The sequence below is a fragment of the Saccopteryx bilineata genome, chromosome 2, assembly GCF_036850765.1.
Source record: "Saccopteryx bilineata isolate mSacBil1 chromosome 2, mSacBil1_pri_phased_curated, whole genome shotgun sequence".
In the NCBI taxonomy this organism is placed as follows: domain Eukaryota; kingdom Metazoa; phylum Chordata; class Mammalia; order Chiroptera; family Emballonuridae; genus Saccopteryx; species Saccopteryx bilineata.
The window spans coordinates 10,610,514-10,623,686 of NC_089491.1; the positions used below are offsets into that span (position 1 = coordinate 10,610,514).

General features: G+C 53.0%; 2 protein-coding genes across 3 annotated transcripts in view; one reads left to right on the forward strand and one right to left on the reverse strand.

Moving 5' to 3' along the window:
- OLFML2A (olfactomedin like 2A) overlaps positions 1 to 4,460 on the reverse strand; it is a 30,951-nt gene extending 26,491 nt beyond the window's left edge. The window contains exon 1 of the mRNA XM_066256238.1: positions 4,285 to 4,460. Coding sequence (XP_066112335.1) covers positions 4,285 to 4,377 — 93 coding nt within the window. The 5' untranslated portion in view covers positions 4,378 to 4,460. The remainder of the gene's footprint in view (positions 1 to 4,284) is intronic.
- Positions 4,461 to 10,698: 6,238 nt separating this feature from the next.
- Positions 10,699 to 13,173, forward strand: part of NR6A1 (nuclear receptor subfamily 6 group A member 1) — a 229,277-nt gene continuing 226,802 nt past the window's right edge. For both annotated transcript variants that reach the window (XM_066256239.1, XM_066256240.1), the window contains exon 1: positions 10,699 to 11,135. In XM_066256239.1, coding sequence (XP_066112336.1) covers positions 11,036 to 11,135 — 100 coding nt within the window. In that variant the 5' untranslated portion in view covers positions 10,699 to 11,035. The remainder of the gene's footprint in view (positions 11,136 to 13,173) is intronic.

Here is a 13,173-nt window from a genome sequence, read left to right on the forward strand (position 1 = left end):
GCCTTTGCGGCCTCCGTCAGCCCAGCATCCACCCTGCAGCAGCAGCCTTTGCGGCCTCCGTCAGCCCAGCATCCACCCTGCAGCAGCAGCCTTTGCGGCCTCCGTCGGCCCAGCATCCACCCTGCAGCAGCAGCCTTTGCGGCCTCCGTCGGCCCAGCATCCACCCTGCAGCAGCAGCCTTTGCGGCCTCCGCATCAGACTGCTACATTCCTTCCCTCTGCAGATGAGGTGCTATGTTCTGGTGGGGGCAGCCAAGGCCCTGAGCCCTCCAGGAGTCTGAAGAGGGCCTCTGCTTCCTCCCCAGCTGCCAAGAGCCCAGGCAGGGCCTGCCCCTGGTGCTTGATTAGAGAAGGCAGAGCTCCATGGTGAGGAGCCCAGCCGAGACTCAAATCCCAGCTCCCCCATCTCCTCCCTGCAGGGCCTTGACCCCTCTGAGCCTCAGCTTTCTCCTCTGTAAAATGGGGAGGACAACAGTCCTTGACTCGTAAACTTGTCCTGAGGCTGAACCGAGTCCCTGCATGCAGAGCGCCTGGCACCAAGCCTGGTACAGAGTGACTGCTCTCTAAGTGGCACTTTCTACTACAGTTGCTGCCGACAACCCTCCCTCACACTGCACATCCTCTTCCACCTCTGTTTGCTCTCACCACAACCTCATCTCAGAGAGGAGAAACCTAAGCATCAGAGAAGACTAGGGGCTTGCCTATGGTCACACAGCAGAGCCTGACTCCAAAACCCATAGCCAGAAGGCAAAGGACTCCCTAGTACCTGGGACAGAGAAAGGGGTCCTAGGTTGAGCCACAGGGAAGCATAAGGCCTGGGGCTCCCACTGGCCCTAACCCGCCCTGCCCTTGGCATGGGGGCTCGAGTTGCTGTCAAGCAGGAAGGTCCCTTCCTCAGCCCCATCTCTCCCCACAGCCTCACTCCGCACACACCGCCAAAGCCCCCACATGTGCAGGCGAATTGTGTTTAAAAAGGTCCCTGGGTATTTAAGGAAATCTCACAATGAGATGGTGAGAGGGCGCACTTGAGATCTTTCTAAAGCAAGATGGAGAAATCTGGCTAGAAGTAGGAAATGTTCTGGAAATGGAACAGGTTCAAATTTTGACACCTTGAGGTTGAGTCTTCCCTCTACTCTCAAGGCCAGCTTCCATGTCCTCCTGCAGACAGAGAGCTCTGTCCCCTAGAGTGCACTGCCACCTGGGTGCCCACTAAAGGCCAAGAATCCTAGAACCCCGGGATTCTACAAACTTCTCAAGCTCCCCTGTGCAGGATATTTGGGCAGCCCCACCCAGACTCTTCTGCCCCTCAGTATTCAAATCTGTCAGATGGGAGGGACCCCTGAAGCCTCAGAGCGTTGGCAGGAGGGTTGTGTTAGATCCCGAATGTAAGTGCTGGGCATGGGGGTTGGCACACAGGATGTTTCTCAGGGCTTTGTCCTGGGTCCCCCAGTCAATGGGAATGCTGGGGAAGGACTTTGCTTCAGAGAGACCCAGTGGGGGCTGGCCGCACATTCTGAGTGTGTGGGTCTTCATCACTGTGCATCCCGGCCTGCCCCGGGGCCTGTTTCCAATTACATCCATAGGCGGAAACTCCCGGAGCGGAGGCACAGCAACACCTAAGCCCCCGGGACCAGCCTGGCCTGGAACATTTGATCCAGCCCAGGACACCACTGCCTGCTGGCTCCAGCCCCTCCTGCTCCCCTGGCCCATTTCCCTCAAATCATGGCCTGGGCCCTGACTTGATCAGTGGTGGGGCTGACCAAAGGACCCCCTGCCTGCACCTGAATGCTTGGAGGGAGTGAGATGCCAGAAGCCCTTTCACAGATAGAGAAACTGAGGTAGAAATAGAGGATTAGCCACATTCCAAGGATGCAGAGCAAAAAAAATAAAAAAAGCAGGTTCCCAGAGGTCTCTGGTGCCATGGCTGGCCTTCATGTGGTTACCCGTCTGTCCATCCCAACAAAACTCCACGCAGGGCAGCCGTGGGAAATGCCAGGGAAGCCGTGAGCTCCCTCTCCCGTTCCTAAGCTGGACAAAGCACTGCTTCCTTACATGGAAACCTCAGATCCTGTTTAGGAGAGACCTTGCCATAAACACGAAATTAACACACACTGAGCAAGGAGCTGGCAGAGACCACAGAGTTCTGTGGTCAGCTGCGCTGAAGCTGCCCTTGTCCCCCAGAAAGTAGTGGGCAGGAGAGGAACCTGGACCTCCTAGGAGCAGGAAGCCCCCGAGGAAGGGTCAGCTTAACCCTTTAGAGCCCTAGATAGATTTCAAGTCCCAGGCTGGTCCTTCCAAGGGCCCCCTCAACCTGGGAAACTAGGACAGGCTTGGAGAGGAAGGACTGTTATGCGGGAGGGAGAGGGTGATAATGAAAACAGCTCTCTCCACAGAGCCAGCAGGAGTCTGGCTGTGCTGAGGAATGTGAAGTAAATTCACCCATCGCTTGATTTTTATTTTTCCCAGCTGGCTGAAGCGGTGTGGGATGGGAGGCGTCCGGGGGAGGGCTGTGCTGAGTCCCCAGCTGCTCCAGCCTCAGCCTCTAGGATGTCCCTCCCCACCCCACCAGCCCCAGCTTGCCCTGGGACAACTAAACACACACACCCCCCCCCAACCTAGCAAGTGTTTGGCTGACTCACTACATAAACAGGGTGTTGGGTTTTCTTTGTCTTTGCTTTGTTTTGAATGCTAGCCCTCCCTCACAAGCTCTACAGCCCTCTGCATTGGCCAGAGGATGCCCAAGACCAAATATTCCTCCCAGCCAGAGAGAGGAGAGGGACAAAGCACTGATCAGGTTATGGGGGGGGGGCATTGCTCACTCCTTCCAGTACCTGAGCCAGGTCAGGGGATCCTAGAAGGCCCTATATGGAAAGGAAGTTGGGGAGACACTGTTTTTCAGATGGGAAAACTGAAGCCCAGAGACAGGCAGGGACTTGCCCAAGGTCACACAGTATCAGAACCTCGTTGTTTTGTTTTGTTTTTTAATTCACAAGCCAGCTGCCTCTCTATACAGCCTAGTTTCCCCACCTGTAAAATGGGAATGATACCCATTCCCTTCTTATCTTTGTAGCACATGGTCAGGACTGCAGCCCATTTGTTTTCATGCTCTGAGCTGAATCTTCAGGTTGAGGGTCTGCCAATGCCCACTGCTCATATTCGTACTGTGTGGCGAGCGGCCTCTGACCTTTACCTGCCCGTAGACAGGGCAGCCTCACCTTCTACCCAGGGAAGAGGCTGGAGAGACATCAAGAGAAATCACTGCTTTGCTCTCAGGCTGCACGAGCAGCTCCCTACCTTGGTCGGGTCCTCATCCTCTGTGGGTCATACCCAGCACACCCCCAAAGGGCCCTGCTCTGACACTCTGTGCTTGCTCTCTTTGTCCTCTGGATCTCATCCCCTTTTAGGGTCCCTGTGGCGAGATTTCATAATCACAGTTATCACTTACTGGTTATCTACTAGGTGCCAGATGAGGTGCTAAACATTTTACGGGCATGATCTCACTAACCAAGAGATCATCAGTTCAGGGTGTGAGAACTGTTATTGTTCCCGCATGGAAAAGTGAGGAAATGGAGGCTCAGAGAGGTAAGGACCCCAGGTTACCCAGCTAAGAGGTAGAGGTGGGATTTGAATTCAGGTCTGCAGGACACCAGGGTAGGTCCTTTTAGCTAACATGGAAAACAGCTCAGGTCACTTCTGGAGAAATGGTATTCTTCAGAGGGTGCATGAGATCTCTGGCAGGCATGTGGCCAGTCCCCAGGGGCCCTTACGGTAAGGACTCCAGCATGGCCTAAAAGCGCTGGCCCAGGGGCTGCTGCAAACCTGGGAGTCGCTGGGTAGCAGTTACCCAGGGGTGTGCCCCATGAGTCCGCCTTCCTTGGAAACTTTTAGCCAGATCTCCAGACTGCCTTTACCCAGCGCTCCTGGGAATCCCTTCTCCCGGCTGGGGACGGTACCTGATGTTTGTACCCTTTCCAAACTCATAGCGCCCCCTCTCCTTGGTCCTGGGTTTCAGTGCTGACGTCCATCCCGCACTGGACAAGGTCCCGGCGACCCTGCCTCCGACTCTGGGTCCCAAGCACCACTACCATCTCCAGCGCTTCTTTTCCCACGCGCTTCTCTCCCAGGGTCCTGGCCCCAGCGGCTTCCATACTAAACCGCAGGTCTAGTCTCCCCTCTTCTGGTCCTCCGCTCCGGGCACCTTCCTTGGCGCGCACCCCCTCGCTACAGCGCTCCCTCGCGCCCGGTTCCCTGCGGAGCTGCGCCCGGGTCGGAGGGCCGCGCGTACCTTACTCTCGGCGCGCACCGGGCCGGCGCGCAGCAGCAGCAGCGGCAGCAGGAGGAGAGGCAGCGGCCGGGACGGGTGGGTAGCCGCGGCCATGGCGGGACGGGCACGGCGGGCACGGACAGCCGGCTGGGACGCTGGGAAGTGCGGGCTGCTCTGCGAGCTCGGTGCAGCCTCCAGCTCTGCCCGCGCGGCGCGCCCCCTGCCGTGCCGCGGGAGGCGGAGCTAGTGTGGAGGGGGGTCACCCCGCCCTGCGGGGCCCGCTGGCTACGGTGCCTCTTTGCCACTGGGCGGCTCTCCAAAGGGCATCCCTATCTCGACACAAAAAAGGGACTTGTTCAGAGCCTACAGGAACAGCGGGGGCAGTGAGAGGCGCAGGGTTCCCACACATACTGCTCTGTGAGGTCCTGCTCTGTGAGATGTGACACCTTGGCCGCGTGTCTACCGTTTTGAGTCTCAGTTTCCTGGTCTGTAAAATGGGGGAATAATGCTTTTCTTTTGGAGTGGTGTAAAGTATCGATGAGGGAGGTTTCCAGGGCAGGCTGTCCTTGGAACCCTCCGAACATCCGACGCCGCCGGCTTCACCCTTCTCTTGGCTCAGACCCCTCTCTCCCACGTACTCCATTTCTTCCTCCTTCCAAGATCCCTCCCGTCAATCCCCAGTAGCGCCTACCTTTAAAACACCCTCCCCCTTCCCCATCCTCAGGACGAAGCGCCTCATCTATCTGACTCTGAACTGCCCTAAGAAGCCAACTGTAGTCGCTTCTCCTCTGGTTCCCTGCCCATTCTCTCCACGGGTCTTCGGGATCACAGTGGAAACGCTTTGTTGGGATCCCCGGGATCTCCTGTAACCGGACTCAAGACGGCACCTATCTGCACTCCCAAGGATCAAACAGCTCTTGATCATGCCTCATTCTCAAATCCTCTCGTCTCTCGGTTTCTTTCGGATTTCCCCTTCTATCTCAACCAGGCGCCTTCTCAGTCTCTTTTGCAAATCCTCGCGCCTCTGCGCTCCTGGGGTCGGGGCGGGGGCTGGATCTCATCTCTTCCCTGTCCACAATGTCTCTGCAGGTGACCCCTCCCCTGGGCCCTAGACAAAGTGTGCAGTTATGTGTCTATTTACCTGACCGTGTAAACTTCAACTGCTCAAAAAGGAACACTTATTGTGCCACAAATGCTGGTACCCTCCACTCCTAACCCACACCCACTCTCCACCGTGTCCCGCTCACGCTCACCCCTCCCCTCTTCATTTTCTTCACAGAATTTATCACTCTTTGAAACGATCTCTGTTTCATTGTGCTTTTCCTTGCGGGAGAGGGATAAGGCTATCAGCCCAGGAGCAGCTAGCTCAGTGTCTCAAAGTGTGGTTCCCAGAGCAGCCGCCTAGGCATCACCTGAGAGCTTGCTAGAAATGCAGATTCTCAGGCCCCGCCCACCCCAGACCTGAGAAAGTAAAAACTCTAGGGGCAGGGCCCAGGAATCTGTGTTTTCACAAGCCCTGCAGGGGACTTAGGGTTTGTGAACCACTGGCCAAGCACAAGGTCTGATGCTCCGTAACTCTCAGCTGAATTAAAGAACCAGATACAGTAGGCGTTCAATACAAATGGCTTTTTTAATTATTATTTTTAAATTTTTTTATTTTTTTTTTCAGAGACAGAGTGAGAGTCAGACAGAGGGATAGATAGGGACAGACAGACAGGAATGAAGAGAGATGAGAAGCATCAAACATCAGTTTTTTGTTGCAATACCTTAGTTGTTCATTGATTGCTTTCTCATATGTGTCTTGACCGTGGGCCTTCAGCAGACCGAGTAAGCCCTTGCTTAAGCCAGTGACCTTGGATCCAAGCTGGTGAGCTTTTTGCTCACATCACATGAGCCCACTCTCAAGCTAGTGACCTCGGGGTCTCGAACCTAGGTCTTCCGTATCCCAGTCCCACACTCTATCCACTGCGCCACCGCCTGGTCAGGCAATACAAATTATCAATAGCTTCTTTTGTAACCAGAGATCCCCTGGGGCAGTGGTTTCCAACCCCCGGGCTGCGGACCGATTCCGGTCCGTGGGCCATTTGGTACCGGTCCGCAGAGAAAGAATAAATAACTTACATTATTTCCGTTTTATTTATATTTAAGTCTGAACGATGTTTTATTTTTTAAAAATGACCAGATTCCCTCTGTTACATCCGTCTGAGACTCACTCTTGACGCTTGTCTCGTAAGTTCGACAATTATATTTAAAAATACCAGTTTTTACGCCAGTCGCATAATTTTATTTTGTGCATTTATCCGTCCCACCCTAAAGGCCAGTCCGTGAAAATATTTTCTGACATTAAACCGGTCTGTGGCCTAAAAAAGGTTGGGGACCACTGACCTGGGGAGACATTAAAACCAGGGTTAGTGTAAAAAGTAAATATGGCGTGTTTTTATGTGCATAGACCAGCGATTTTCAACCAGTGTGTCATGGTATACTGGTGTGTTGCAAGTTTTTAAAAACATGCAATATATGACTATTTAGTCAGGTACTTATCTCTTTTCTTTTAGACTGTCAAATGAAAAAATGACAATAGCTGTCCATTGTGAATTAATCAAAATTATACCTATTTTTTTGGTCAGATAGGCAAAAAACATATGTTTTTGGTGTGCCACAGAACTTTAGTACTTAGTTTACATGTGCCACGAGTAAAAAAGGTTGCCCTGGCCAGGAAGCCCAGCTGGTTGAAGCACTGTCTCAATATGCCAAGATTGCTAAGGTTGCCAGTTTGAACCCTGGTCAGGGCAAATACAGGGATCAGCCGGTGGATTTTTTCTCTCACTCTCCCTTCCTCTCTCTAAAAATCAATCAATTAATAAAAATGAAAATTTTAAAAGGGTTGAAAATTGCTGGCATAGACTACCTGGGAATGGACACAATAACTTGGAATAGTGGTTATCGCTAAGGAGGGGAACCAGCAGCTGGGAATCAGTAAGGAGAAAGGCTTACTTTTCACTGAATACTCTTTTACATCTTGGAATGTGTGACTTATCTATTCAAATAACAGACAAAACGTTCTGAACAGAACCTGGTGGGGGTTTCCCTTTCCCAGCCCTTCCCCTGAAGTCTGGCTTGGGGCTCTCCGGCTAGGGACTTTGGAGGAGCAAGACTGCTGTCAGCAGAGAACTCTGCCCCCTGCTGGCTGTTTCCCCACATCACCCCACCGTTTCTAGTTTCCTTCTTTCTCCTCTTCTCTCCTGCCCCACACTCCTTCAGCGGGGTTGGGTCATGATGGATTCTCAGTCCCAACTTGGCCTTAGGACCTTTGCACACACTGTTCTTTCCCCCAGAAACTCTCTCTCTCTGCCTAGTCTGACCCACTCCTATTCATCCTTCTCATCTCATTTCAAGGCGCCCTATCCTAAAATGCCTCCCCTGATTATCACCCTGGACCAAAATGAGCCCTGTCACATTCCCATAGCACTAGGAATTTTTAAGGGTGTTCTATTGTAGCACCTATGTGCAGTTGTGGATTTGTGTAATTATTTGATTTGTTAGTGTCCGTCATCTCCACCACAGCCTAAGGCCCCCATGATGTGGCTCACACCTGCCTTGTTCTTAGCTCTGTCCCTGTCTTGTCCTGTTTGTCTGTCTCCAGCCTCAGGACCACTCCCCTTCAGATCCTTCCTTATCCTTGGATACCTTTCTTTGCAGCTTTCTGTCATGAGTCCTGCTGGTGTCTTTTTCATGTCTTTCTGAGCCTATTGCCTCATTTGTAATTGACTTCTCAGGATTGTTAGGGGACACTGGTGGGGAAACACTCCACATAGGTGCCTACCTGACAGGACTGTGGCTAAGGTCTGCGTACATCATCATTTATATCACCTTTCTAAATTTTCTGCTAGTTGATTCTTCCTAAGAGGCACTGTAATGTAAAATTTCAGAAGAGTGTAACTGGGTATTAGGACCACTCTTTACATAACGTACATTAGTAACAGGTCCCATTCATCAGGCCAGACCTTATGTTAAGTGCTTTGTATGCACCATTTTATCTGATTTTTGTAACAATCCTGTGAAGTAGCAACTATCATTATAATCCCTCACGCTTCAGAACCAGACTTTGAGGCTCAGAGGTAAAATGCCCAAGGCCAGTTATGTAGAAAACTAGTCACATCTGCCCTGGCTGGATAGCTTGGTTGGTTGGGAGTGTTGTTCCAAAGGGTGGAGGTTGTTGGTCCAATTCTCTGGTCAGGGCACATACAGAAGTAGCTCAGTATTCCTGTCTCTTTCTCTCCCTGCCTCTATCTTAAAAAAAAAAAAAAGAAAAAAAAAGTGAGGTCTGTTTTATTCATATTCATTCTTTCACCTACTCAGTAATTATTTTTTGAGTATCTACTATGTTCAGCCCTATGCTCAACAGTGGGATTATAACGATGAGAGTGAGAATAAAGGGGTTTGACGAGTCAGGGAGATCCAGGAAGGCTTTGGAAGGAAGGGACAACATGGCTGGTCTGAAGGATGAGGAGTTATTTCCAAGGCTTGAATGTTTGAACTCTCTGCTCACTTTTGAACTTAGAATCAACTCAGAATCTTTGTCCACCACTGAAAACCTAGGACTCCTGGAGGTTTCTGCAGTGCCATTGAGCCCCTGATAGATCTCCAAGGAATGGGCACTCACCATCTGTGGAGGCCTGTGACAGAAAAGCTCTGGCCCTCACACATTTTAGAACCCAGAGTTGAAGGTATGGCTCTGAGGACCCATTTCCTCTGTCCCACCGTCACCCCCCCCCCCCACAGTAAGGGCTTTCCTCTGGGGTTGGGGGATGGTAGTGGGGAAGCAATCACAGGCCATTTCTCAGTCCACAGGGAACTCAACAGAGCCTTTGAGGAACACAGTAGGAATCTAGATGTCCTCTAGGCATTAAGGATAGTGTCCCTGAGGAGATATTTGAACAGGATTTTGGAAAGATGACTAAGGGTTTGGGAATGGGGTGAAACCAGCAGCATTCCAGGGTTCAGGTTCTGGTGTCTGAAATCCCCATATCTGCTGGGTGACTTCCTCAGTGTTTGATAGGGACAATATTGTAGCTACCTCTTAGAGCTGATGTGAGGTTCAGGCAACACTGTTAATGTAAATCTCTTAGAACAGTGGCCAGCACAGATTAAGGACGCATAACAGGTTAAAAAAACCTTGATAAGGCCTGACCAGGCGGTGGCACAGTGGATAGAGCATCGGACTGGGATGCAGAAGACTCAGGCTCGAGACTGCGAGGTTGCCAGCTCAAGTGCGGGCTCATCTGGTTTGAGCAAAAGCTCACCAGCTTGGGTTACTCCGCCTGCTGAAGGCCCACAGTCAAGGCACATATGAGAAAGCAATCAATGAACAACTAAGGTGTTGCAACAAGAAGTTGATGATTGATGCTTCTCAACTCTCTCCATTTCTGTCTGTCTATCCCTCTCCCTGACTCTCTCTGTCCCTGTAAAAAAACAAAACCAAAAAACAACAACAAAAAAATTTGATAAGGAAGGAACCCACAGTGCAGGAAGAGTGTTGCAAAGCCTCCTGCATAGCAAATGGGCAGCTGGTGAGGAAGCCACGGCTTAACCCGGCAGGTAGAGGTGGCCAAAGCATCATCAGTGTTCTGGTTCTTGTTTTCAAGTAGGCTTACTTAGACCTTGCGCGGCAGTTGCGATGAATCCTGCTATAAGGGTGGCCGAAGGCGGACGCCCGGGAAGGCCCCAAAGGCTGATGGCCGTGCGCCTCCTGGTGGCCACAGAAGGTGGGCTCAGACGGCAACAGCAGAGACTACAAATCCGGGAAACTGAGGTGGGGAGGGGTGTTTGGGATCTCCCAATTGGACCCCATCTCTATTTCAACTCCGTCTTACAGATGAGGAAATTGAGAAAGGGAAACAAGGATAGGTAAGGAGCCTCCCAACCCGAGAGCTTCAAGACGACAGGAATTAGAGTCTAGGGTTTCTTTAATGGCATCAATGGCCTGGAGCTTAGTTTGCCATTCTGTTCAACGGGCAGGCGGAAAATGAAAGAGGAGTAAGAGAAACTAGTCCTTCCCGCCCACCCGGAGGTAAAAGCCTTTAAAAGAGTACCCCGGAAAGCAGAGTTTTATAGATTTCATTTGCATACGAACGCAGTCACCTCCAGTTAAACTCCAGCCCTTTAATCTCAGGTCCAATTTGTCCCGAAGCCGCGGAGAAAGGCCCTTGTGAATACCCTTAAACCCCGCCCCCTTCGAGCCCCGCCTACAGGGCTGGGCTTGATTGCACGTGCTCACCCGGTTTCTTTGAGACCCACCTCCTAGGAAAGACTCATTGTCGGGGCAAGGGGGATACAAGGAGTCACAGAAAAAGTTGACCATGGGTAAATCACAATAAAGAAAAGGCCCTGAAGATACTTTGCTAAACCTTAACAGAAATTTTTATTAGGGTTTTTGATTGAGACAGGCTTTGGCTTTCTCTTCTTCAGAGCCGCTAAATCGTTCCTCCCCCCGCTTCAGTTTCTGGAGTCCCGCCGGGCGGACTCCAATTCCCAGCGTGCCCCGCAGGCCCGTGCGTCGCAGCAGCGCGTGACGTCGGGGGAGGGAGCTGGCCAGTGCTGAGGGGGCGCGGCGCGGAGGAGCGCGGAGCCGGGCAGCTCAGAGCCCAGAGAGCGCGGCGGCCGGGAGCCCGCCGGCCCCTGACAGCCCCCTCCCCCCGGCGGACGACGACGACGACGAGGGCGCCGGTCATGGCGGACCAGCGAACCGAGCGCGGGCCTTGAGCACCACCGCATGGAGCGGGACGAACAGCCGCCTAGCGGAGGGGGAGGCGGCGGGGGCTCGGCGGGGTTCCTGGAGCCACCCGCCGTGCTCCCTCCGCCGCCGCGCAACGGTGGGTGAGGGGCGTTCAGTCCGGGCCCAGCCAGAACCAGCCCCCTGTCCCGTACCCCGGGCGTACCCCTCCTCTCAGCCTGCTATTACTCCAGGAAACTGCAACGCCCCGGCCTCTTCGGCGTGGACCCCCACCTCGGTCGCTGAGCGCAGACCCTCTCTCTCCCCCCTCCCCGATCTCCTCAGCGCAGATCCACCCCCTGCCCGGTTCCCTCTACTGCGACCTTCATCCCTCCCCTCCTCCCCTGTCCGCTCTGCGCGAATCCTGCTCTCCCCCTCCCCCAGGTCCCGTCCTCGCGGACCCTCTCCCTTCCCCTCCCCTCCCCCGGTCATCTCAGAGCCGAGCCGAGCCTTCCCCTTCCTCCGGGTCCCCTCGGCGGATCCCCCCTGCCCCCTACTGCGCGTCCCGTCAGTGGGGGCTTCCACTCCCACTTGGGACTCCTCTGCTCTCTCTTCCAAAGGGCTCCTTCTGCGGGGAGCCGTCCCCTCCCCCCAGGCCCCTCGGCGCTCCCCACGCGGGTCCCTCCCCTCTCCCCTGACGCTCGCTCCTGGTTCTGCGGGTCGGACACCACACCCTCGTCCCCGTGGTTCCCTGCCCTACACCTTTCTGGAACCTCTTTCCTTCTCTCCTGCCGACCCGCGCTTCCCTCGCGTACGAGCGCGAGCCTCGCCTCTGCCCAGACCCCCGGATCGTTAGCTACTCGCCCAGCGTCTCCCTCTCCGACCCCTTGGTGCCTGCTCCGCACCCTGTTTCTCTCTTCTCGTTCCTCTTCTGTTAGGCGACGACTTTCTGCTGGCTCCGATCTCTGGCCCGAGCGTGTGCTCGGGACACCTGTCTTCCTCCGTCTGCCGGCCGGTCCAGGTCCGCGCTTGCCCCGCCTCGGTTCTCCTCGTCCCTTCCGCGATCCTGGACCCTGAGCCCTGGGAATTCCTCACCTGGCCCGGCCCTTCCTGCCGCTCGGCCCCCTGCCCCCACGTCCGGGCCAAGTCCTCAGGTTTCTCGGGGCTGTCCCTAGGGTTGACTCGCCCTCCGCCCCTGGCTCCCTCCCTCCCCCTACGGATGTTTTATTTGTATCTGTTTGATATTTCCCCTCTTGGTGTTTGCAGCGGAATGTTTTTATTGGTAACGTGTAAGGAGCTTTTGTGAGGTCGTAAAAGGTGAACTTTTGAACTTGGAAAGCGCCCTGGAGCAATTAGCGCAGGCGATAGCCCCGGGAGGCCCGCATTACAAAGGGTGCTCGTACGGGCCGGCAAACGCTCCGGCGGCAAACCCGATTTATTTATTTATTTGCCCTGCTTTCCACCTTTCACATCTCATTTCCGAATAAAGGGCAGGCTCTCGAAGATGCTTGCCTCCTCCCCTCTCAGCGCCATAAACTCGCAATTCTCTGAAAGATCTAGGACCGAACAGTGTCTAACAAGTAACAGATTTAAAATTGAATGCAAACACCCTGGACAGTTAGGAAGCACTAAAAATTAATTGCTTCAAGCAAGAAGTTTCTCAGTCAGGACAGTGACCTGGCAGGTATGAGGAAAGTAACCTGAATATAGGTCATTTAAGTGCTCAGTTGTTGAATGAATGAGGAGCTACAGGAGAAGAATCTTGGAGTTGATCTGAACCCTCATACATTTTTAGTCAGTTCAGTAGACCTGCTAATTTTAGCAGTTAAAGGAAAAGTCTGTTTAGAGGAGAACCTGGTTAACTTTACTTGATGTTGCTGACCAAATAGTGATGTTTTCAAAGCTCTTGTCCTTTTTAAAGATATCTGTGATGTGTGGTATCTAGGTGGCTGGCAGTCCCTTGGGATGTCTTTGGAGACTAATTTCTGAATGTGAACATGTTTTAGATCAATAAAATCCCGTGTCACAAAGGAGCTGGAATCCAGTTAGGGTAGGAGACAGTATCGTAGGAACAAAGGATTTCTTTAGTGCTTTTGACTTTTCAAGCTTTTAAAGTGGAGATTTGGTTTGATATTAATGTGTGAATGTTATAAGTCAGACCTAAAATTTACCATGGTAATTTTTTTTATCCAAGCCCA